The 26,709-nt window shown below is 40.2% G+C and overlaps 1 protein-coding gene and 1 long non-coding RNA gene across 5 annotated transcripts in view; one reads left to right on the plus strand and one right to left on the minus strand.

Annotated features, from left to right (window-relative positions):
- Positions 1–3,052: 3,052 nt before the first annotated feature.
- LOC147798552 (uncharacterized) lies at positions 3,053–7,240 on the minus strand. Of its 3 annotated transcripts, XR_015425825.1 has the most exons (4): positions 7,174–7,227; positions 4,164–4,223; positions 3,625–3,765; positions 3,053–3,193 (listed from the first exon to the last, which is right to left on the minus strand). It is a non-coding gene; the product is annotated as an uncharacterized LOC147798552 (long non-coding RNA). The 3 variants fall into 3 exon arrangements; XR_015425823.1 differs by having other exon boundaries at positions 3,625–4,223; positions 7,174–7,240; XR_015425824.1 differs by lacking the exon at positions 7,174–7,227 and having other exon boundaries at positions 3,625–3,853; positions 4,164–5,057.
- Positions 7,241–7,286: 46 nt separating this feature from the next.
- The window catches only part of LOC147798553 (uncharacterized), a 74,858-nt gene continuing 55,435 nt past the window's right edge, over positions 7,287–26,709 (plus strand). The window contains exons 1-7 of one of the 2 annotated variants that reach the window (XM_087138796.1): positions 7,287–7,371; positions 12,340–12,963; positions 13,439–13,532; positions 14,073–14,246; positions 14,807–14,971; positions 15,478–15,601; positions 16,197–16,300. In XM_087138796.1, the coding sequence (XP_086994922.1) occupies positions 14,199–14,246; positions 14,807–14,971; positions 15,478–15,601; positions 16,197–16,300 (441 nt within the window). In that variant the 5' untranslated portion in view covers positions 7,287–7,371; positions 12,340–12,963; positions 13,439–13,532; positions 14,073–14,198. Of the gene's footprint in view, positions 7,372–9,976; positions 11,628–12,339; positions 12,964–13,438; positions 13,533–14,072; positions 14,247–14,806; positions 14,972–15,477; positions 15,602–16,196; positions 16,301–26,709 lie in introns of those variants that run through there. The other variant, XM_087138797.1, reaches the window with a different exon arrangement.

The following is a 26,709-nucleotide window of genomic DNA, read 5'->3' on the forward strand; positions in this document are numbered from 1 at the left end:
ACATATGGTTAAATCAAATCAAAATTGAAGTAATCACATTTTAAATTTGTAGGTACCATACTATCGTACCTTATACCATTTTCAAAGGGACTTGCAGGCACGCTAGTGTACGCAGTGTGCCTCATCTCTGAAGGAAGCCACTATAGGTACGTCAACTGGCGTACCGTTCACCGTGTTTGGCAGAACCTTGTAGTATGATAATTGCCATACCAATCACCATGTTGGAAAGGTTACGGTTCAATTACTTTACCAATTCCGGTATGGAAAACAAGTTTGGACGTATGCTAATCGGCGTATCGATCACTGTCTTCGAATGAAGCATGTGGGGACGCCAATTGGCCACAACTCACCAACTTAGAAGGAAACTTGTCGGTACGCCAATTGGCGTACCGCTCTCCAACTTAGAAGGAAACTTGTAGGTACGCCAATTAGCGTATCGCTCACCAACTTGGAAGGAAGCTTATGGTTCAATAATTCTACCATTTCCAGTTTTGAAGACAGATTTACAAACAGTGTATTGCTCACCATGTTGGAAGGAAACGTGTTGGTATGCCAAGGGGCCTACCGCTCAACATTTAAAATTTACGCCACTATGAGCATAGAAGTAGTATTTTGTAGTACTGATCGTTCTATTTACATTTTTATGAAATGTTTTTTCAGCTTTCCTGTTTTAGCATAAAGACATATGTTTCTGAGAAATAGAGTTGTTTGTATTTACACTGGGACAAGCTTTGTTGAAATGCTGCAAGTATCGAGTAATGTTGGGTTTTTTGCAGTACGTAATGGTCTTTCACTACATTAAACTCAATTTCTTGGTACTGTGTTCCGAAGAGCAGGTTTTACATTTGTTTGAATGAATTCCTTGTGTTTTGTCATTTTACCTCTGAAAAATGAAATCTTTGAAGAAGGACTTCTAAGTGCCTAACATTTTTGTATTGAATAATGAGCTATAGACATTTCCAATAAAACCAAATTAATTCCAATCATGTTAAAGCCACGGCTGTTTCATGAACGGAGAACGCAAGATACTCTCTAAATGCAAAAGAGTGAAAACTTCACTCTTTCTGCCGAGTGACTTCATATTCGCTCGCTTTGGAGTGGAATTTGCTCTACTTCGAGTGAAAACTGTGTTCCAGGTAATCACTCTTTACCGGGTGAGACTCTCCTCCGCTCGATATTTAGAGTGAAATGTGGACTCCATCGGATTTTTGAGCGACCTTATTTCATAAGATGTCAAATGACCACAAACACACATAAAAAAGAAAGAAAAAGGTTTAACAAGTTTTGTTACGTAGTTTAGAAAAGTCTTTGGGTTTTGAACTAATTTGAAAACAAATTTCAAAATCGTGGAATCGCTACACGCAATTAATATGCAATTTTAATTCTGGTACTCTTTCATTTTAGTCATAACTTGCAATTACATGTTTTATGAAATTGGCCCCTGGCCTTCATTGTTCAGACGATCGGTTTCCCGCTCAAACTGTCACTCCACATTGGAGTGACTTTCAAGCAGCCAATCGCTGGCTGATGTGTCTGAAAAGTTACCAATCACAAGTGAGAGTTCTATGTAAGCTAATTTGCATGCACTTGACGAGAAACTTCGATGGCCGCCATCTTAACTGCACTGCACTACGTGTGCGCATAATATATAGGCGAGCGCCGCGCGGTATACTGTGCGTACACACGTACATATTACATGTACAGGCGTTGATTTGTCACGTCGCGATGTCACAACCAAAGATTGTATAGCGCCGCGCAGCGGCGCAAGATGGGCAACTCTCCACTGAATCGCGTTATCGCCATAGGCGCCATTTTGGTGTAATATTGCCCCACAGTGCAGTATAATGCGAACGAAGTACAAAAAATGTACATGCACACTCAACGTTTGTGGGCGGCGCTTTGTGTACGCATGGATCACGCGTGCACGAAGCACAATGTCGTCGATGTGTGCAGCCATCAACCATTTTTTTTCTCCTCCAGGTCTATGCATCAACAGCAAAAGCAGGTTCAAGAAAAGCTCGGAACTATCATTCTTATATTTTCCAAAGAACAAAGAAAGGCGAGTCGTAATTTAAATAGTACAAAGTGAAATAACTACCAAAAAATAGGCATACCATAGCGGCAAAAATCAACACATAGCTTAAGCTAGATTGAGCCCCTAAATTAATGACGTTCATATTTGTAATGAGCCTCTGACCCTTGAATGCATGTACATTGTAATTGGCTTAACATTCTACTACACACCTAGGCATACCCTACAAATATGTACTGGCATATTGGACAAAGGATGAAAACCACACCACCTTCTTTAGGAGTTTTATCAAGCTTTCTTTATTTCACAGACAGTATAGACAGTTAAAACAACAAAAGCGCAGAAACTGCACAGTTTGTAAATTCAGACTTGTTGCCCTATTATAGAAAAAAAATTGAATTTTACTACAGAGTGTATGTGCTTACATTTTATTTGATGTTTCCATTTCATTACAGATGCCAATTCTAGGTTCAAAACACCCACAGGAAGGATTTTCTGAAGAGAACCCAATGGTGTCTCTACACAAACTTCTGCCTGTGTTCCAATTATTTTGAACCCAGTCAGTTTACCAATCACCTCCAAACAAGCTGAAATGGAATGAAGTGCCCACAATGTTTGAGGTCCCAAACCCACCAAAACTTGTGACACCTCAACGATAAAAACGAGGATGCTAAAGGAAGCTTGAGCCAGATAGGAAATAAAAAGTCCACTAAAACTGGCCAAAAGAAAATAAATGTATACAGATATACGTACATGTATCATATATGTGTGTATATACAATTAAAATTGCCAATCATGTTTGATCAGCCTCATTTCCTTAACTAAGAATACAAGATCAGACTTACATAACTACCTTCTTAGATACATGTATAAGGATTCAAAGAGGGCCACTGGACATGTAAAATGGTCCTACATTTGATTTTTTTGGGAGTGTGATTCACAAATGCCCATTCGTATGGCATAGAAACTTTCACGAGGTCCCTTTGACAACTTCTCAAGAATTGAGAGTGAATAACTTGAGTGGCACAGGTCTTGAGTCATACCGTTGCAGCAGGCATCTACACTTGTACTTCTCATGGGAAGCTCCCTGCTGAAGCTGCCTACACTTTTAGAGTTCATCGAGAAAATCGATAACTTGTTTGATGCATTTAACAGCAGGACCTGAAATGAGAAGCAGGTTTTGAAGAGACCTATGTTAGAAGGAACAAACCATACATCGTTTTTAAGTACAACATGTACACCATGGCTTAAAAGTTTGGAAATTGTTGGATCTGAAAATGGTCTGTGTATTAAAGGTATGGATTTTGAATATTTCTTCCCTTCTCCAGCTCTGAAATGACATGAAAACACGTGATGGTGTGAAATTTCTTTAACAGGTAGATTCAACCACGATGTAGTTGAAAATATTTTTTCAACAATAAAGCGGAAGTGTGGGTTTTGTGACAACCCAACTACATCCCAGGTTAGGTTTGGTGTGTAGCAGGCTCTGATAGATTCATGCTAACATTGAGCTCTCTTTCACAGAGAATAGGGCCCCAACAACACCATCACAAAGTGACATCATCACCTTCAGGACCCCTAAACATACATACCAGTTACCCAGCCTGTTCTTGATACCATCCATAGCTGGTTACCAGTGTTGTAAAAGCCTAAAGAGTCATGTTGTTCCTTTTCGGTATGACCAGTGCAGATTGGCTTCGTTGTCACCCGAAGCAATTTTACATAATCCATCCCTATACACAACAAAGCATGGGACACTACAAAATAAGATTCTGGGTCACTTATGGTGCTGTCACATTCCTTTGTTGACTTCTGTACTCTCTGTGAACAGGTATTCAGAACAGAAATAGATCTTCCACAAAATGACCAGTGCAATTTGTATAAATTGTAATGAAATGTGCCGTGGGATATCTGCCCCCAGGCGTACGAGAAACATGTATGTAGGGCTTAGGCTACAACTTCTTGTGTTTAAGATTGCTGCACGATCCGACGGCCGCAACCCAGAGAATGTAACCACACAGAACACACCAAAAATCTCCGATTTCATCTCCAACGGTTTTAAGTTATGATGTTACACATTTGTATTTATGATAAATATAAGTTTCAGTCTTAATTGGGGGTAAATATTTACCTTACGGCCCCTTTTTCGTGGATAGAGCCTCCCGCCGCCATATGTCGCGTGTACAAACAGCTCGCAGGGTGCACCCTGGTAATTAGGCCCTAAATATGTCTGCCGAGCTCATTAATAAAAGTTATACACTCAAAATATTCTATATTAGAGAGTCCTGAGAGCCATGAAATTGAGGAATTGGAGAAATATGGCACTGAACCCCTGGCCCGGACTCTGGGCGTCAAATTCTGAGTAATTTGGGTGCAGTTGGGTCCGAAAATGGCACTATTTGGCCGTTTTGCAGAGGGATGGTTTTTCAAAATGGCAACTTTTCTGGGCAGGGACATTTTCTTCATTTTAGGGGTGGTGTGCTTCTGGTGAAAATTTCTCAAAAATTCATTGGTCAACCCCCCGAAAATTGAAAGGAAAATGAAAGGGGACATGTCGATCATTGTATTTCTGTGCAGCCTGGACATCTGTGAGAGTTGTGAGTATTTTTAAAATTATTGCAAAGTGTGGGGATTTATCATTGCAGTCTATGGGAATTCATTTGTAGTGGTGCACCCTATAGATCTTGAAAATGGTGGCGGCCATGTTGTTCTGACTGGGATTTAAACATTTGCCTTCTGTAGCAGTTTCTCTCAACTAAGCTGAAATGGACATAATTACGATGAAATAGACAGGAAAACAGATTCTTTGACACTCTGTACCTCTGATTTTGAGGTTTTTATTGCAAAAATACCACAATGGAGTAAACATGTATGTACATGGCTGGACTGCTAGAAAATTGTAAACAAAACATGGTGAGTCTTTTACCTCAGTCACTGCTTGTTCTTTTCTGTCTTCTTTGGGCTATTCTTTTACAGTATTATTCAAATTGTACACAGAAGAGACATATTTTTTTATTCAGTCAGTTAAAAATCTCTCAAGTCTACTTTTGGATCGGTGGCGAATATCCTGTGTGGACTTGACTTAGTTTGGACAGCATGGACGATGTGTGGCTTGTCCAAGGTAAGAAGTTTGAAAACACAGCGCAAAATGGCCGAACTGGATTTATGGTGCAAATGAGTCAAGCTGATAATTGCCAAAAAAAGCAGACTGGAGTCGTGGAAAGGATGCCTTATTTGGCATGGGTGTGTGAGAAGAATTGGAGAGCAGGAGAGGGTGACATATGGAATGATTTCTGTAAAAATGCCCAGCTCGAACAAATGCACTCTGAAGACTCTGTACACAGGGTGGCTTACATGGTACACACTGGAAATTTAAATCTGCCACGGCAGTGCGATGTAAGTCACCTGTGCCATAATTCATTGTGTGTCTGCTTCGGCCATCTTTCCCTGGAAACAAGAGCACAAAATAATGCCCGAAAAGTGTGCAAAAGACGGCATAGGTGCCAAGGGCACGGTGAGCTCAGGGACTGCATCATTTGAGTTTAAGCCTCTGAAAGGTATTTTTGCTGTTGACATGCCAAAAATTAGTCACTGTTGCAATACCTTACTTTTTTGGAAAACGTTTGCAGTAATTATGTTCACTTTGGATGAGGAGGCAGTCAGTGTTTGTGTCACACTTCAAATCATCATTTGGCTTGGGATCTAGTTGGCCACGTTTGTAAAGTGGCTGCGTGGTATAGTACAGATGGAACCTTTGTGAACGCAATTGAGCCCTGCGTGATCTGTATTGCTGACTTTTTTGAAATAGCTTGCACTGCAAGTTTGAGCAACTTTCTACTCTGTGTGACCATGTGGCACAGTGCATGTACTATTTAATACTCACTGTTGAACCCCAGCATGATGACCAAATCACATGGGGGTTTATTTCTTTTGTTATTTTATGGCAGGTTGGGGGGGAGAGAGGGAAAGATTGGTCTCATGAAATCTTTGGGGACAGTAATTAACCAAGCTAGGACAATGGAGACTGCAGAGTGAAAAGGGCTTGGCCAAGGAGCCATTATAGGGGTCGTTTAATAAATCTTCAGCTGGGAGTTGCAGGCAATTAAATGGACAGCCACATGTGGGAATTAAAACATGTCATCAAAGGCCCATTGTGCACAGTTGTGGATTTTCCAAGAATGTTTAGTTGCTGAAATGAACTTTCACAAATGTCCTGTAATTTTTAATATGTCAACAGTCACCTGTAAAATACAGAGAACCTTGTTCAATTCAACAATGTGTGTTTCAGCTGTGCTGAATATTACTTAGACACCCCCCCCACTTTTTCACCTCCCTCCGCCCCTAAAGTGGAAAAAATCACATCAAAATGACCCCAGATGGACCCAAAAATAACATGCATGTGTAAATGAGGGAAAATTTCTCACAATTAGATGTGGAAAGGACAGAATTGAGTGCCCTCATGATGCCCAAGACATGCACAACAGTCGTGCTTTCCCATTGAAAAAACTGGGAAACACCATAGCCACACCCCTACACCTTAAGCCCTGTGGTTTCTCAGAGGAACAGTACTTTTCAAATTTTTTTGCAGAAAATTACTTCCCAGATAATTCTGCTTCCACTGATTGGACTCTCATGCCAAAATATGAAAGTTGCCTGCTATGAAAGGGTGCACCCTGGTAATTAGGCCCTAAATATGTCCGCCGAGCTCATTAATAAAAGTTATACACTCAAAATATTCTATATTAGAGAGTCCTGAGAGCCATGAAATTGAGGAATTGGAGAAATATGGCACTGAACCCCTGGCCCAGACTCTGGGCGTCAAATTCTGAGTAATTTGGGTGCAGTTGGGTCCGAAAATGGCACTATTTGGCCGTTTTGCAGAGGGATGGTTTTTCAAAATGGCAACTTTTCTGGGCAGGGACATTTTCTTCATTTTAGGGGTGGTGTGCTTCTGGTGAAAATTTCTCAAAAATTCATTGGTCAACCCCCCGAAAATTGACAGGAAAATGAAAGGGGACATGTCGATCATCGTATTGCTGTGCAGCCTGGACATCTGTGAGAGTTGTGAGTATTTTTAAAATTATTGCAAAGTGTGGGGATTTATCATTGCAGTCTATGGGAATTTATTTGTAGTGGTGCACCCCGCAATTTGCACACCAAAATGGCGGATCGTGACCTCCATGAAATTAACACATGCGGGATGGTCAGTTATCCCATCTTGCGCCGCTGCACGGCGCTATACAATCTTTGGTCACAACTACCACTTGGAGTTGCAGAGACGCTTCGTAAAACGTTTGAGGATGCAGCTCAGGTTCAGAGGATCGAGGGGATATTTCTTGGTAAGTTCAGCAATCAGCATGTCGGTGCACTGGATGGCTTCTTCAGTTTGTGGTTAAACTACAGTCCAGACCCACTTCAACATGTTCAAATGCCTAACTTGGGGTTGGCCGCGCCTGCCGGCCGAAGAGGGCTAACGTGCAGGCAAGTGTTAACATTAGAGCAAGGCCTATGCCGCGCGTAAACTGTGCTGGAATGTCGTTATTTAGACCTTGGTTTTGTGTATTTTGTAGCCTATGTTGCCTTATGTGTAGCGTTTAATCCATTAAAAGAGAACAATTCCGGACCTTTAGTTCAAACACGATGTTGGCCTGAGCCTAGGCCCTAGGCCTATCATGCCTAGGCCTATAGCCTTAATAATTAGGGCCTAAAAATATGGCCTAACAACTGTTGCATTACCTATCATGCCTGCCCTATATAGGCTAACTTGAGTAACGTCAGGCCCTAGGCCTATAGGCTAGTCCAGTGGGCCTGAGTTGCTTGGCCGGGGAAGGGTAGCCATGCACAGATACTAGGCCTACAAGGCTAGTCCTGTATCCCCGTATACCTTGGCCCTATATAGGCCTATAGCCTACTCACATCAATAGCAAAATTGGGAGTGCAGAAAAAAATTCTTAAGTTATGGACCCCATCTTGAAAGTTAAGAGCCATTAGGCTAACTCACTGAAGGAAATCAGAAATCCACAATTTCGGGACGTCTCGAGCTCTTCCTTTTTGTGAAATTTAGTGTTAGACCTCTATTTCTCGTGTCGATCCCTACTCTGCCATTCATTAATAGGCCTACCATGCCTACTACAGCAACGTACTCCATGCGCAAGTGCACTTTGATGCTGACCTGTAATTTTTTGGCAGCTGTTTGCAGATTACAAAAAGTGGGTTGGCCGGGTGAGGTTTCAACACTACTACGCGACCCACCTTTTGTAATCCGCAAACAGCTACCGAAGCGGTCAACATTGAAATATATCTGTGCATGCGTGGAATTATTTTCAGAGGGAGTGCATCACTGCAGTACGGTGTGCTTAAACAAAAGGCTGCATCATTCATTTTGCATATGAGAGGACATGCAAGCACCACCCTTACATCTGTTAATGCTTACATAAACACAACGCAATCATTGATGACGGAAAACATAGGAGTTCTGAAAGATCAAGTTTTAAAATTACTAGGTGAAAAAAACGTGGATGTTAATTCAGATGATGTCCAAGAACTTCTGGCAAAATTTGACCTGGTTTCAATCCATTTGAAGGGTTAGAAACAGTTGACCAACAAAACAAATTCTTCCTGGAACACTGTCAGTTAGTTCCCTCAAAAGCCATAGCTCTTGGAACCAGGTATGACCAGTTTGTAGATAAAAATACTGGCACTGTACAACAAAAACTTGTAACAGAGACATTTCAATATGTATCAGTAATACAAACATTAACAGCCATTCTGTCATCTCCGTCACTTCGAGCTTTGTTAGAAAGTGAGGAGACTACTGAAGAAGGATTTCTGGCTTCCCATAAGGATGGACAACAGTTTATTGAACAAGGAGGGTTTGATGGCCACCCAGACACATTAAGGATCCAACTCTATTATGATGATGTAGAGGTAGCAAACTCACTAGGCTCAAAAAGAGTGATTCACAAGTTAGGGTTATTTTATTTCAGTATTGAGAATTTGCCCAAGGTGTACAACAGAGACATGCAGTCTATTCACTTAGTGGCAGTATTTCATTCTCTTGACCTGAAGACATATGGGTTTGAACCAATATTGAAGCAGTTAAAGGATGAACTACATCAGCTTGAGTCAGATATGGGTTGTATGGTTGAAGTGAAAGATTGTGGACCAATGTGCATCCGAGCTGCCCTTACTCGTGTCGTTGGTGACTCTGTTGCAGTGCATGATATTTTCAATTTTCTTAGTCCTTCGGCTAACCATTTTTGCCGGATGTGTCTCTGTTCGAGAGAAACTGCCCAGACACAATTTCTGGAAGAAAAGTTTGAGTTGCGCAATATAGAATCTCATGATAGGCATGCAGATGAAGCAGCTCAACTGCCAAATGGCAATTCTGTCACAGGAGTAAGAGGGAAGTGTTGTTTAAATGAGCTCTGTTACTTCCATGTTACAACAAACTGTAATTTTGATGTAATGCACGACATCTTTGAGGGTGTGGCACCATTTGAAGTAAAGCTTGTTCTTAGACAGCTGTTATTAATAGACAATGTTATGACAGTGGATCAATTCAATGCACGGGTGAAAAGTTTTGCATATCCATTCATGGAGAGGAAGAACAAACCAAGTGTCAACCTTACAAGACCAGGACTACAGAATGAAGGTGATCACAAACTAGGGCAAAAAGCAGCACAGATGGCCTGCCTTCTAAGAATGTTTCCTTTTCTTATTGGAGATCAGGTGCCTGTGGGAAATTGCTACTGTGACGGAAAGTGTATAGGACTAGAGCTAGTCTAATTTTATTAATGAGTTGCAGTGCACGTACCTGATTGGCTAGTGACTTGGTAACGTGTGCTGGCTAGGCATAGCGTAGCGCGCTGTGTGCACATGGTCGTGCTACTGCAGAGAGTGCTGCGATCGCATTATAGTTGGTTGCGTGTTGGACTTCGCAGAGTGAAGTTGGTGAGTTGGCACGGGGCTACGGCATGGTCAGCGCTGTGCGAAGCGTTGCGTGGTGCTGATGCGTTGCAAGTACGTAATTGTATAGACTGTACGTGGCTGACTAGTGCGTGTAGCTGACGCGTTGCAAGTACAAAGCTGTGAGAGCTGTACGTTGCTGACGCTGGCTCGCATACACGTTAGGTGAAGCTCGTACGAAGTTGTACAAGTTGTACGTTGCTGACGCGGTGTGCATTGTTGATGCAGTGCATGTAGTGTGCATGGTTTACACAGCGGTGTGCATTGTTTACACAGAGGTGCGTTGCTTATATGCAGTGGTGCATTGCTGACGCCGTGTGACTTTGTAGATGCGCTGTGTGTGGTTGATGCACAGTGAATGGCTGATGCGCATGGTGCATAGTTGATGCATTGGAGTATTGCTGCTGGGGCCCTACGCTAAATTAGTGCTCAATCCAATTACGTAAGTACACAGGCAACCAAACCAATCTCCCAATCACTTCACTGTACATTTCATTTGTTGATTTGTGTTGATTATTGTTGAATAAATTGAACGTCCTGTACCGACAGTTCTTCTGTCAAGGATTACTTTCTTTACAGGTTGATTGTGTAATTCAACAGAGACTAATTAACACTCGGTCACAATCGGCGGTATATTTCCTCCAAAACGGTCCCGCACCCTTTGCCTTGAGGTCGCTCTGTGTGGTCTCTCGTCTGGGAAAAAGCCTTGGGTTGGGAAGATCGACTCTGCCACTAATAGTGCTTGGTTTGATCCCATCAACTCAGGGTAGGCCCGGGGATGCCCGCCACACTACTATGAGTTGATCTTACTATTATTGAGATGTACTGAGATTGTTCTTGCTGTTCCTGTTCGCAAATCCCATGTCTACTATCTGAAACATTTAATTGTTCAGCATCATGCTCATTTCAAAGAATTATTCCCAGACATCAACTTAATCAACAAGCACCACCACATGATACACTATGCAACATGTATTCTAAGAACCGGGCCTTTGGGAAATGCATCGTGCTTCAAATACGAAGCAAAGAATGCTTTCAGCAAGAAGATAGGGCATGTAAATGCAAATTTTAGGAACATTTGCAAGTCAGTTGCCGCCAAGATACAACTTCATCATTGTGCTACATGGCAGAGTGGAATCAGCACAAGATTCAAGTGTTCTAGTGGTGGGACTGTTAGAGTAGAAAACCTTGAAGGTGGTCTGGCTGTACAAGAACTGGGACTGGATATAGCACAAGTGTTTGTTGCCAACGAAGTTGAAATATTTGGAACTGCGTACAGATCAAACTTGTATATCGTTGTTGATGTCTCTGATGATGATGACCATGTGCCTACATTTGGGCTAATTTCGTCTGTGCTAGTGGGATTACATGGTGAACAGGAGGCACATTTCCTGATAAAAAGATGTTCAACTGGAGATTTTGTTCCACACTTACATTCGTACCCAGTGATAGTTCATAATCCCCCTGCATTCAGTATTATCAAGGCTGGTGACCTTCAACATTTTCTCCCGTATTCTGGATTACACATCCTGAGTAAGGAAGACAGCAACACATACATTCAGCTCCGATATATTGCGTATTAATAGGATGGCAGCTAGGAAGAACCATCACCCAACCAAAAAAAGAGGTTAAAATATGAGCATGCAAATATATTTTTTGGTCCAAATCTTAAAAATCTTAAATTTTATTTTCTTGTCCGTGCATGGAAGATTGCCAGCAGGAAGCACATGCATGTATTTTGCATTTAATTTCCATGCAGTTAGAAGACATTTAAAGAATTGTTTCATGCAAAAGGCATTGCCAGCATTGCTGAAGTGCATGCAGTGCCAGCCGGGACACCCATGATCTCACATAATATGCTCTTTAAACATTTAGAAACACTACTAATCGGTTGAAAAACACGTAACACACATGTAGCAAATCATGGTTTTCAATTTGGTAAACAAATTTTGGGAGCTGCAGGAACTGCAAAATTTTAATAAAGCCTTTCATAATTAGGGGGCATATGCACCTTATTGTGTTTGAATATGTTGAAAACACTTGCAAGCTGAATTCATAGGTATCATTCAAAAAACAGCAGGGACAGCTAGAAAAGGGCACACGTACGTGAATTTTCAGATAGACCGTCCCATTTTAAAATTTTAATCAGTTTAGTTTACTTTCTTTAAAAGTGCATTATGGCAGTCTTAGCTGCCATCAGGGCAAAAGAGGAAATGATATTTGCACACCTAGTTTACTGCGAATAATTTGCAAATACTAATTTTTATTTAGTATTTGTACTGCCCATCTCAATTATTTGACTGGAAATTCGTATTTATTGTATTTTTATTTTTTGTAAGAAAATGGCATTGACAGTGAGGAGGTCATCTCATCAATGACAGAAGAGGACTTCAAAGAATGTGGCTTCACCCTCTTCGGTGAAAGGAGGAAGTTGATGATAGCCCTGAAGAGTGATCGTTTTGGCCAATCTCCACAGACTCTAGTCTCCGGAAGCAGCAGCAGTGCAGCAATTACTGATACATCTAGTGCAACAGTGCCAAATGAAGATGTCAGCAGCCCCAAGTTCTCCTTGAAATTTTGTGGCAATGATCTTAAGGTACATGTATCTGATTTATAGGAGACAATTTTAATAAAAGCACACAAGGTAGTGAGAGATTTTACAATTATTGATCACCCCATTTTATTGTAGATTGACTGGAGTAAAGAAGGCATAACAGAATTTCATATCTGTTGTGCTGAGTGTTAGCAAATCACAGCCAAATAACATTTACAAACTGATTGTTGAAAACTTTTTTACCATTTTGAATTTCCTTTCAGGATTACAACATCAGCGCAATCCTTAGTACTCACAAGAATGGAGGCAAGATTCTTGCTGAGCTCGAAAAAGAAGAAATCGCAACCTCGACAAGAAAGGAGTTGGTACAGATAGTGACAAGTTACCTGACTAATCAGGTTGGGTCACTGTAAGTACTATTTTGCTCTACACAAGTTTTTTCATCTGTATGCTGGTACTTCTACTTCAAGGCAGAAGAATAATTTAGTTATACTCCCAACTTGTGCATGTACATGCAAATGTGTCCTTTGAAAAGCAGATATGTTTGTATGTAAAAAGCTGTGATGTAGCCATGGGGAGGGGGGGTACCCAAGGAGGCACATGTCCCCCTCCCAACGAATTCCCAATGTCCCCCCTCTTCGGTGCCCCCTGCCAAAAAAACAACATACACTATTTAAAGCAGGCACCCCCAATGAAATGCTGATGCTCCCTGGTAAAGATTGGAGCAGGGTTTCCCTGAACAGTCCTGGTTAGGGGAGTATAAAACTTCCGACCCTTTTTATTTGGGGTGTAGTTTACATCAGGTGTTTTTAACTGTTTGAGGTCTTTCTTTTAAATTTTTAACAATCTGCTTTTCTACGCTTGGCTTTTTAAATTTTTAACAGCTATCCACGCAGTTCTCAAAAAGAGGCTTTAGCAAGAGCACTCACCACACAATATCCAAGTCTCAAGGACCTAACACCTGGTAGTGAAGGCCATGTAAGTATGCATTTATTAACTGCACTGTTGCATTTTCATTGTGAGATATTAAGCACTGTTGTCATTTCAGGTTTTTATCTATTTATGGATTTTGGGGCAACCAGACGTTTTTTCATTTCATTTTTTATATCAGAAAGTTCTAAGTGGAGAATAATTAAAGACCAAAACAGGAGCATTTTCTTTTCATATTAATCACATTTTTTTCCACTTTTTAAAAATTATTCATTCAGTTGCACCTTGTTGAGTATTTTTGATCATTTTTGACACACTCATAAATGCTAATTTTCAGCTAATCGCAGTGTTGTAAGACTGCTTGTATATCTCTCTCAGAAAAATTGTGAAAACAGCTAGACTGTAAGACAAAAAGTTGCATATTCAGGAATTGACTATGGTTTGTGATTTAGCCCTTTTTTCTCCCTTTTGGGTGAAAACAGCTAAAAGTACAAACTCCCTCATTAGACATGTTATATTGCTATCACATATCACTCTTGTCACTGTCAAACGCGAATAAGGTGTTAATCATTCTGTTCATGAATTAAGGAGCTTTACTACAGCAATGGGAAAGGCTTTATAGAATACCGTCTCAAGACAATTCGAGTCAGCCTTGGTAACCACAGAGCCAGTTCGTCGGTGGAGCAGAAAGATCCTGTCAGGAAGAAGCCAAAAATGCAGCAGAGCAGTGGCATTAACCCAACAACTGAAGTGCTAGAGCAGGTGGGATAATAGAGTTTTAGTAGCATATGACAGAAGCAACACTAGCTGCAGCATCAACAGCTGAAGAAAAGAATGGAACACTTTGAAACACTGCTGGCAGCAGACATATATTGGTCCTTGTTGTCAGTCTTGGGCATGCTCAGAACTGCGTGCCTGCTAAGAACTAGCTAGTAAAAGGGAACGGTTGGTTTGCTGCCACCATTAGTGTTTCAAAATCTTCGCATGTTGGGTCTTTCTTTCATAGTCTTCCATGTCAACATTACATCAGTATCCAGGGAAACTGCAATTTAGTACTTAATATCTTAAATTTTCTCAATGAAGCATGGGAATTGGAAATTGCATCACATTTGTATAACTGCAGTAACAGCTGCAAGTATACCCAGTAAAGATCGAGTTTAAGGAGCTATAGGCAGTGCGCAGAATACAAAATAAATTAGACACACTGGTAACTCCATGCATGGATTGACAAATCAGAACTGAGGATTCAATTTGGCTTGAACATGATAGGCATTGTATGCAAATTATATTTATGCTGCTTTACAATGAACTTGTATTTCCAGATGGAGTGGCTGAAGTACCATCCACCAACCAGGGAAAATATGAGCACCATCATCAAATACCTGAAGGAGACCTTTGCTTACCGTAGAGCACTGATAGACCAAGACAGCCCATCAATAACCAGCATCATCAACACCATCCCCAGATTCAGGGACACACCTGAGCTAGTGAGTATTGTATGCAATAGCATACCTTATGGTTAAAATGTGGTTTTAAAAGTAGGTGCAAGGGAGTGCAAACAAGAAATGTTTCTTGAGCTTTGAGGGTGAATTCACCCAAATTGCAAAAATTTGCCAGTCAAGAAACATTTTGAGGCATGTAGGTAAATCGTTATTGCTTGTGACTTATGAACATGGCCCATGGAAAATTTGAATCAAACTGGAGGCTACTTGTGACCTTGAGGAAGTTACTTCCCTCCAAGCTTTTTAAATGAAGGCATCATGGAAAATCAGAAGGTTTAAGAATTGTTAAAAATTTCAACAAAATTTTAAAAAAGTGTGCACGGTTGTCTTCAATGACCCCAACTTGACAAGTTGTGTTAAGTGGAAGACGTGAGAGTCAGTCAACAAAAAAAGACTCTTCATGCACATGGTTCATAAATGCAACTGGAAACAAGTTTTCATGCAGTCCAAAGCCTACTATGCAATTTGTTACATTCTGTGTGATGTTTCAGATCAACACTGAGTTTGAACTGCTTCATCATGGAAGTGGGAGCAACCTGCTCATCAAATGGCGACCTTACTACGCACCAAAGCTCTTAAAGTTGATGTCTGGGTGTGGAGATGATAAATTTGCAAGTACATAAAAATAAATTCTTCCTAATGCAAATTAAGATAAAGAGCTTTCTTTTTAAGTTGGGGTTGGGTACTGTTCCAAAGTTGGGGGGAGGTTTAAACCTCTAGGGTGTCACATTCCGGGTGTCACATTCCTGTCAATGTAAATTATCATAATAATGTATGAAAAATGTGTTTTTGTTAATGGGGACAAATGGATGTTGGCATGAAAATTAAATTACATATGTTCAAAGTAATGATTCTAAAATGGCCGCAAAGAATTTCTTTAAAATTTTTTATCAGCATTTGCCCTTTTTTTTGGGGGGGGGGTATGGTAGAGGCACACTGCAGCCATTTGTATGGGAGGAGGGGTAGGATGCACATGCCTCCCGAGTCCCCGTTGCAGCTGCTCCCCATTTGAAAATTTGCACTGCACTATTTAAAAGAGCTTTTTAACTAATTTGCAGTTGATGCCTTCTTAAAACATGTTTTCCCCTGGGGAAGCCCCCAGCCACCCCTTTGACTTATAGTCCTATGCCACTAATTGCCACTTGAAAAGAATTTCTAATAAACTGTTACCAAATGTAATGTGCTAATTTTTGACATAACACTTCAACAGATGACCTCGAGATACTAAAGTTGCTAATGGAGCAGTTCCCGATGGTGTCAACAGGGGGCAAAAAGGGGAAAGCTCTGTCATCATTTCTTGTGCAGCATGCCCCCGTAGGTTGTTTGTTCAAGATTATTTCTTATAGTTGCCATAGGGCTATCAAGATGTGAATGGGAGAGATTTCCTTGTGGACAGGCGATCATCACGAGCAGAACCATGTACATGTATATGCAAGCAGTTTCTGCTTTAGAACTGTCCAAAGAACTAATGCAGTGTCAAAGAGAATTAATATATCTGAAAAGAATTTTAGTCAGCAAGTGTTACAGTCTTGCTTTATTAATATTTTATAATTCTCCAAAACATTAGCATTTTAAAAAAGAAAAACCTTTGACACAAAAGATTTAATTACAACAATCAAACGTTACCAGTTTTCATAATTTCTAAAGATGTTACTGCATTAATTGGGGAGATGTTTATTGAATTTTAAATTTTTGCCCTTTCCTGTGTATACCTCAACATTTTGCACTCAGTGTTTCCCTGATAGCTTACAAAACTCCAAATGTAGGGTGGAAGTTGAACCCACAATCTCCTGTTTACTAGTACAGATGTATCTATCATTCAACCACTGAGCTTGCGGTTGCCACAGTACCTGTTGGCTACAATTTAACTAGTAAGCAGGAGGTCATGGGTACAACTCCCACTTGAGCACTCAAGCTTTCTTTTTAGCCAAAGGGAAACACCGAGCTTAATTTGCTGTGTTGAAGTTTAGATGGGAAAGGGCAATAATCTAAAATTTAAGATTGTTTTAATTCATTGTTCATGAATATATTATCAGACAGTGTTTTTATTCAACTTGATCAAAAACTTTCACATGAAGGAATAGTGCACAAATTTAATGTTGCAATCAAGCTGGAACAATACTCCTAGGTGGTAAGGGGAGAATTGTGGATTCCTAGAAATGTAAATGCAGCTTGAATCCATGTAAAGTACATGTATATCAAGAACAATCAAACGTTACTGGTTTTTATTATTTCTAAAGATGTAACAGCATTAATTGGGGAGATGTTTATTGAATTTTTAATTTTTGCCATTTTCTGTGTATACCTCAACATTGGATACTCAGTGTTTCCCTGATAGCTTACAAAACTCCAAGTGTAGGGTGGAAGTTGAACCCACAATCTCCTGTTTACTAGTACAGATGTATCTATCATTCAACCACTGAGCTTGCGGTTGCCACAGTACCTGTTGGCTACAATTTAACTAGTAAGCAGGAGGTCATGGGTACAACTCCCACTTGAACACTCAAGCTTTCTTTTTAGCCAAAGGGAAACACCGAGCTTGCTGTGTTGAAGTTTAAATGGGAAAGGCAATAATCTAAAATTAAGATTTTACTTATAAATCTAAAAATTTATTGTTAATATTCATTATTCATGAATATATTATCAGACAGTGTTTTTATTCATCTTTATCAGAAACTTTCACATGAGGGAAGAGTGCACAAATTTAATGTTGCCATCAAGCCAAGTGTTATTAGGGAACAGTACTCCTAGCTGGTAAGAGAAGTGGATTCATAGAAATGTAAATGTAATTGCGGAGATGTTTATTAAATTTTTAATTTTTGCCCTTTCCTGTGTTTACCTCAACATTTTGCACTCAGTGTTTCCCTGATAACTTACAAAACTCAAAAGTGTAGGGTAAAAGTTGAACCCACAATCTCCTGTTTACTAGTATATACAGATGTACCTATCATTGAAGCTTTCTTTTTAGCCAAAGGGAAACACCAAGTATGTTGTCATGTTCAATTTTTAAAGATTACTTTATTGTGAATAATGCATGCATTTTTAAAGTTAGGATATGCACTTGTACTTTGAATGTTCATCTATCCAGATTTTAAAAATTGAAAATTATACACATAAGTGTTGACCTTCAGATGCGAGTCAATGTTTCTTTTATTTGGATGTCTTGTTTTTAAGGTATTGGCATACAATAATGAAATCACACCCTTTTCAGAGTGAATGCCATGCCTTAAAAGAGTGATAAATTGTGGCTAGTTCACTCTATAAAGAGTGTTGGCATTCACTCTTAAGAGAGTGATATTGGAACCACTCTCGTAAAGACTCGGGCCACTCTTTTTAGAGTGCTTTGTTACCACTCTTCGAAACGTGAACAGTCACTCTTTCTGGAGTGAATTACAGTCACTCTTTTGTTCCACTCGAAAAGGAGTTGTCCGCCATATGGCTCTTTGTAAGAGTGGAGATTTCACTCTTTTCGAGTGGTTTTTCACTCTTTTACATTTAGAGAGTATATCTGGCGAGGCTGGCTGATGGATTAGTGGGAGAGGGTTGATATTGACCAAAAATATGTCATTTGGATTCTCTGTGAGGATTGGTGGGCGGGGCGTTAATGCAACGTTGCTGTTATTTAAGTGCTTTCCCCCAATTCTTTTTTAAGGTTAGCTATTCTCCACAAGGTTAGCTATTCTCTCATCCTTCAGTTTGCAAGTTGTTACTATTACTTCCAGTGTACATCGTTTCTTCATTTCATCTTTGGGCTGTGCATTCGTATTTGTTCAGATTCAGTTTGTACGCTTTTAGTAATTGCAAGAAGTGTTTGTTTCACATCATTTTTTTATATTTGTACGAAGTGTTTGATCCACATTACACAACATTTAACTTTAGCAACACAACAAAAATGAAGAGGTCTGTATTAACATTCGTTCAACGTGCTCTTTCACTTGCATGATGTTTGCATGAACTAGTTTGCATGAAATGTTACTTCCATATGACTAATTCCAGTAATTATGTAGCTAGGCCTATATCCCAGTTAAATATAAGTAAACGTTTGTGCACACAAAGCTAACTTAATAAGTTTTCATGTCTGCCATGGTGTTATTTTTCCGAAGAGTGAAATAAGAAACTAGACGATATCGACTGAGAAATTCACTGCCCGTTAAAACTAAAACTGTTCGGAAAAGGGGATCCTTCAAATTTGACAGGATTCCTGATATGTTGGCGTAATAAATTTCACTCGAAATTGTCTTGTCCCTTGAGTTTCACTTTTCAGGAATAAATTTTCACTAGAGGAGAAATGAAATTTTCCTTCTTTGGAAATTAGAGAGTGATTGAAGTGTAATAACATTTGGTACTTTTGTCCGTCAAGTTGACATCAAACATTCTTGTTATCACATGATACTTGCTATACAAAAATCATTTAGTTGACATCCAAACGAAAATGTCGCTATCTTTGAAAGTTGAACGATAGGCCTAATGTATATCAATTCCTGCAAGTTCACGTAACATTTGCAAAAAGACAATTGCAAGAGATTGCTATGTATGAATTAAGCCACTGCTCGTCATTAAATATTTGTTTAAAAATGTGTTGGCATCACATTCTTTTCTTTTAATTTGAGAATATTGCCATATTTTTACTGGTGCAGGGCTAAAACCATCGTGACCTTGATGATTCTTCTGGCATTGTTGTGGCACCCAAGTGCAGGAATGGGGAACAAAATACGTAGCGTCAGCGAAGAACGACATCAAGCCCTCACGGGTAATTTATATCTATCTTTTTGGAAAATAAATAAACATTACCACTTGGGGGAATTGCAAATTGTGACAATGCTGATTCCCAATTTAAATTGCATATCATGAGAAAACAACACCATTTTATCAAATTACTGAGATCAAGAACAAATTAGACTATGTCTTACTTCACGCCTTGGTCCTCTCATCTTAATACGTGACAAATATTTCATTAATATAACAATACCCACCCCCCTAAAAACCAGCATAGAAATAAAAAACCACCATTCCAAAGATTTTTGCCAAAGGTTGGGCCGAATAAGCGCCGTTATTAAACTATGAGTAAAATTCCACATTGTGTCAAGAAGTCCGTCAAAAAGTGCAAATTGGAGGCTATGGCTTCGTAATGTTAAATATGACGCTAATCCCAGGGACTCTAAATTAGCCCTTGTCCTTAAATGCAACAACACGTACAGTTTAATTGAGTGTAATGTCAAACTTTTCCCCAGATACCCTTAATGGCATTCGAGTAACCGAACGATTAGATGTTTCAATGTTTCATTGAGTTTAATGTCAAACTTTTCCCCAGATATCCTTAATGGCATTCGAGTAACCGAACGATTAGATGTTTCATTGTTTCATTGAGTTTAATGTCAAACTTTTCCCTAGATATCCTTAATGGCATTCGAGTAACCGAACGATTAGATGACTCAAATGGACAGGCCGCATGGAGGCAGTTGAGAAGATGGCGTCTCGCTTACAATGTACACGTACGCGACAACACAGTCAGGGGAGTAACGAAACAATGTATATTCATTAACAACACCATGCTTCTAAAGGAGGGAGAAGTCCACCGGGTTATCAAGAAAGGATACACTACCAGTAAAGGAGGAAGTATCAGGAAGGTTGCAAAACGACTGGGTGAGCAGTTTCGTGGGGTATCTCGAAAAGATACCAGTAAACACTTGAAGACCATGACAATTCACCAAAAACTGTCACCGGTCTTTACAAACAAAGCCCCATTAACACCTGTCATAGCGGGTGATGTGCAGAAGATTCATCAAATTGACCCAGTGAATATGGCGAAGATGACAAATTCGAGTCAGATGGAAACCTTTAAGTACATTCTAAGTGTTATGGATGTCTTTAGTAGGTATGTGTGGCTCTTCCCATTGCCATCAAAAACAGTAAAAGGATTGCGGAAATACTAGATGAGCTTTACTTGTCAGAAGGCCAGCCCAAGGTTTTACAAAGTGACAACGGCAAAGAGTTCTTGGGCCACGTCAATGATTTGTGCACAGAAAGGGGAATAATTCGAGTAAAAGGATGACCATATCACCCACAAAGCCAAGGGAAAATTGAATCATCACATCGCACCTGGAAGAAAAAAATCCTTCTTGACTTTGTGAAAACGAAGAAAAGTCACTGAGCCCGAAGTGTAAAAAATATGCTTTTCTGCAAAACACAGAGTTTCAAGTCTATCATGGAAGAAAGGTTAATACCAATATCCCTGCTGCAGCAAGTGATTGCCGTCATTCTGATGTTGTTAGGTCCAGGCAGCGCGAAGTTCAACGTATGAGAGAGAAAGCTCGTCACGTCTCTGGGAAGAATGCACAGAATATGGTAAAAAGATCAATGGCTAAAAATCCTCCTAGTTTGTACCTTATTGGTGACGAAGTCTTGATAAGGATGACCGGGAAAGGCAAAATTTCAAATAGGGTAATTCACGAAGGCCAGATAGTTAAAACAAATCATAAAAAAACATACGTATAAAGTGAAGTTCAAGGAGGGCGGTCCATTGTTTGAAAAATGGTTTCGGGTTTCCGATACTGCTGCGACGACAAAAGACAAGGAAACAGAAAGACGGAAATTACATACCCATCTTTTGAAGAAAATTACCCTGTTTTGCCAGTGCAACGATGATAACTGTGAGCGTTCAGCTGTACTTTTGTGTTTGAACCACATGTCTTACTATTCGTTGGGATCAAAAATGTCATTTTCACCACCATTTTGGGCCAGAAAAAGTTTGCGGACATAATGGGCCATGCGGACATAATGGTCCGGAACACACGTATAAAAAAGGCCCTCTTCCATTTTGGGTAGAATATTGCCTTGAACGAAGACTAGAAGCTGGATCTTTCATGCGCATGCACGTTGCTACTCATCTGACATGTTCTGTTTTGAGCCGCGTGTCAAGCTCTCAAGCAAAATAATCTGCTTTTCGCCCAACAATCGGCAACATGTTCAAAGTGGTAGATCGGTTACACAATATAAAAGACGTCGACAAAAATATCAGCAACGTCTTTAGTTGGAAATGGTTGGAGAAGGATTGCAACAGAGATTTTTTGTCGGATTACGTCCGGAAAATAGACCAGCCGGGATATGCAATTTGTTCGTGGTGCAATGACAGACTCAAGTACAGCTCTTCCAGTAAGATTGACTTGAAAACCACACCAAGTCAAAGAAACATGGCAAAATACATGAGGTAAGGAACAATACACCGACCATCCAGCCGTTTTTGCAGCCAGCCGGGCAGCAGTTGACTGTGTAGATGACCCACCAGCTGCCTGTGACAGGCCCTTGCCGTACGGTGCACCTCCGAATGTTGCTGACCCTGTGTATATGCAAACTGCAAATAGGCCCATGCCAACACCCTATGTGAGTTTCATTGATCGAAAAGCACATACGGATACTCTGCTAACATCTTTCTTGGTAGAAAACAATATACCATTTTCATTGGCCTCTGCTACAGTTGATCTGTGTAAGATGTCACGTGACCCAAAGGCCCTTGATACAATGAGCTCGTCCAGCATAACTGCCTCTTACAAGGTGAAGGAAGGCCATGGTGTTCTGAACCACAACCACTTGTGAAAGATCTAAAGGAGTCCAAGTTTTCTATCAATGTGTTTTTCCAACAACAATAAGAAGGTGTTAAGTGTTCTAGTGAGTTATTTTTCAGAGGAGTTTCAACAATCAGTTGTGAAACACTGGGCAAGTCGGTCTTTCCAAGTTGTCAATGCAGCAACTGTATTGATTTGTGTAACAGAATTACATCCCATCGTCACAGTTGGTCTCCAACCTCTCGGATTCTCAAATTACAAGAGGAAGGTGAATGGATTTGAAGCCAAACTGCCTGAATCAGCCCCCTAGTTGTTAGACATTGATGGCGATATTGTAATGGACCGAGCGGTAACTAATTGACTTAGCGGTGGGGCGACTGACAAAAAAAACAGTAAACGAAAATTAAGACAAATTTAACACACACAAAAAAGCACACAGCAACACAGGATTTCCAGAGGGCCTTTTCAGACAATGTATTTTTTATAGACTAATACTTAAAAATTATAAAGGAGGAGGAAACTATGTAGAAAAAGGTTGTGTAGTGTTTAAACAACCTAAGGGCGTGGCCCGATATAACTGCACTTGGTTAGAGTTAAACATAACAACAAAAATCTGATGAAGTGGTGCTAGAGGCAATAGGCACAAATGTGCACACAACCAAAGAAACAAGGCCAAATGAAATTTGGGGGAGGAAAATTTACAGAGACTTATCTGCACGAGCGTAAAAAACTAAAGATCCCCCAAGCCGATGAGTTCATCTGACCCATGCTGCCAGTTGGCTTTGGCAAAATGACCACACCTCTAGCTACTGCTACTGGGTTTTATACAGTCATGGCGATCTTCCCGACTGATTATTAATGGAAACTATGTGAGAAACTATTCGAATACATTGACAAAAGAAGTCTGTGCCTTACCCCAGTACACAACAATAGGCCTACCTTAAGACTAAAAGGAACTTGGGAGGCCTCACCCAGCGTAGGTAATATATGCACCAATACAATTACATTACGAGCTATTTGTTAAAATATTTGCCATTATGTGCACAACAGTGCACAGAAATTCTGCAAGCACTTTGGGAATGTAATTGAACAGTTAGCTAATGATTTTCATGTACATACTGACTGCAAATTTTCTCCTGACTTGCGTGAGTACGTGGAAGCAGTCTGCCCATTGATGGGTGTTGATTTTCATGTGCCTTCTAAGCAAGATGGTTCTCAATTTACAACGTGGTACAGAAGATTCCTGGTGTGATAAAAGCCATTCAGATATTTTACTACTATATGGGTTTCAGCTAATGTGTACAAGGAATATCTTCCTGTGATCAACGATATTCTCAGCCATGTATCAGTCGAGGCAAGACAAAGGATATACCAGATCGTAAGATTCTGAAGAAGTCATTAACCAAAGAGGGGAAAGACCGTAAAGCAAGGAGCAATGACAAAGTTCTGTAAAGACCTAAAAGAACAATGCTTAACATGAATTTGTACCTGTCAGTCTCGCCATTGTTCAAGTCATTCATCTTGATCTTCGAACAGAAGCAACCAATGTGCCATCGCCTCCATGATGAAATGGTTGACTTATTCAAGCACTTCTTCTCCCTGTTCATGAAACATGAGGAGTTAAGAGACAGCAAACAGCTAAAGACCATTGATGTCAACAATGAGGAGTTACACCAGCCAGTGAAGGCTTTCTTAATTGGTCATGAGGCAGAAAACACTCTGTAAGAGATGAACAGAAAAAAACTGTTCGTGAATTCAGAACCTTGGTTGGGGAAGCCTACATCAGTTCTGCAGTCTACATGCAAGCAAAATTTCCAGTGCACAATTTGCTGTTAAGGTACCTATCTGCCATTGATCCTGTTGTGCAGGGCCATTCACAGACATTTCCTGCCTTGAAGAAAATAGGGGAACTTTTCACAACTGGAATAACAGACACTGAGAAGGATGCATACAGACACGAGGTCTCTGCAGTTCAAACAAACACAAGTCTGCCTCCTACCAAAGTGGGAGAACAGAGTGTACATCTATATCACTGGGGGACAAAAGTGTTCAAAACACAGAAGTATCCAACACTAAGCAACGTGATCAAGGCATGCCTCAGCATCTTCACAGGTCCTGAAGTACGTGGAGAGATCCTTCTCCGCTGTGAATGACCTCATCAGTTCCAAGGCCAATAGACTTGAAGTGGATACATTCTCTGCAATGCAGTATATAAAGTACGAACTGAGCTCAAAGCATACCACAAGCTTACAGTTGTACCATAGAAAGGACGTCATTAAGAGTCCTATAGACAGATCCCTCATCTACCATATGCAGACTGCTAATGGAAGGTACAAGCGGAGGTTGGAGGCAACTAGGAAAGAGAAGGAAGCAACTTCCAAGAGAATGAAAGTGGACATTGTCAAACATGGAAACCCATCTGGAAGAAAGACAGCCATTCATAAAACTGCCCAGGATATCAAGAGACGAGGAACGCTTGGTGGGAAAAAATAGTGTCCTATACCTGTAGTGTAAGTATGATTTCCTGGGTCATATGCAGGGCTCCTCCTAGCCTTTAGTCACATTAATTAGGTCTCAAAGTGGCACAGTTTTTTTTATATTTGGTGAATTTTCTGACCCTCTCTACAGAGATGCCAACTTGTTCAGTTTAGGCCTACAAATCTCACATTAATCTCAAGCTGTAAACGGGAGAAAATGTCAGGAAAACGTGCCAGAAAATGCCTCATATTGCACCACAGAGCATCTAGAACCCAAAATTTCATCACTGCTTTACACAGACAACTTGTAGTGGCAGTGGAAAGCTGTATGCAATGCAGTATTGCAAAAGAAATCTTGTTCGCAATAACCAGAAACCTACAAATACCTATATTATCAGATCTTGTAAGGTACGGATAGAGTCAGAATTGAGCTGACTCCGTGTGGTATCTCTTGAAAAATTGCTCAGGTTTCTGAACAGTGGATAACTACCATACCAGAAGGGTTGTCTGCTTTAAGTAGTCCCATAGGGAATCACTGTGTTAAAAATTTTTATTTACTCTGCGAAATTCAGTTACTACTTGTCAGTATAAATGCACCCTTAATGTTGGTATCTGAACTGCACATGTGTTGTAATGCAAATGATTACTTGAAGTTGATGCATCTGGTGATGGAATTCCAACAGCACAGCTCTCCATGACTGTAGTATGGGTTCTGTGCACACTCCTTTCCATTGTCATTCACCTTCATGTCTGGTGCACATGTAACATTCCCATACGAGCAAAATGAATTGCATGTACATGTATTTCACACCAAACATTCATGTATGTGCACAGCACATGCATGTCACATCTACAGTTTTATTGCGAAGTTCCTTTTTTGTGTCCATGGACAAGGCCCATATAGAGTGTCTATATACCACATAATAGTGTCTAATATTTCAAAAAGACATGACAAAGGGAACACCTGTGGTTAAAGGTCCCCCAAAGATCAGCATGTTAAGCCACATCCAAATAGCTTGGCTACAGTTGCCAATAGTACATGCACCAATGCAAACTGCCAAATAGTTGCTAAATCCATTTCCCATAGACATATACATTACTGTCAGCCACAGCCAAGCAATCAGATACAACATCACACTGGTCTTTGTATTACCCACTCAGTAGGTGGGAGTATCATCAGGTACCACCTGACTCATTGTTGTTTCAAACCTTAATAGAAAGTCACTACAAAGGTTAGGGCAATCAAGTTGGGTTGTCCTACTGTGAAGTGACAGAGTGATAGTGATAAAGAAACACAGCCAAGAAAGGAGGAGATGCTTCCCAACTCAGAGGACAAAGTGAAAATGACAGGAAAGAAAACAAGGAAATGCAAGCATAGAGCCCAGAAAATGAGGAGCAGTGAGAATCAGGTGTCTTAGTTGTTGGTAGTACCTGCATCTATCTGGCTCATCTGAGAGTGAGTGAGATTTCCTTAATGGGGCTATGGCAGTGAAAAGGTCGGAGATAACATTCAATCTATTGGTCAACAGATATAAGAGGAGGATTGGAAAGTTGAAAACAAAATAAGTGTGTATAAGACTTAAAGGTTTTCATGGTGAAAGAAACTAGATCTATAGTAAAGATTGCAGTAACACCATGTATTTATCTCTTCTTTGAGTATGTGTGGTTCTGAGAAGAACAGGGG

This window comes from Acanthaster planci, linkage group LG07, assembly GCF_054643075.1.
Source record: "Acanthaster planci isolate LZ-2023a linkage group LG07, COTS_SCS, whole genome shotgun sequence".
NCBI classification, from domain to species: Eukaryota; Metazoa; Echinodermata; class Asteroidea; order Valvatida; family Acanthasteridae; genus Acanthaster; species Acanthaster planci.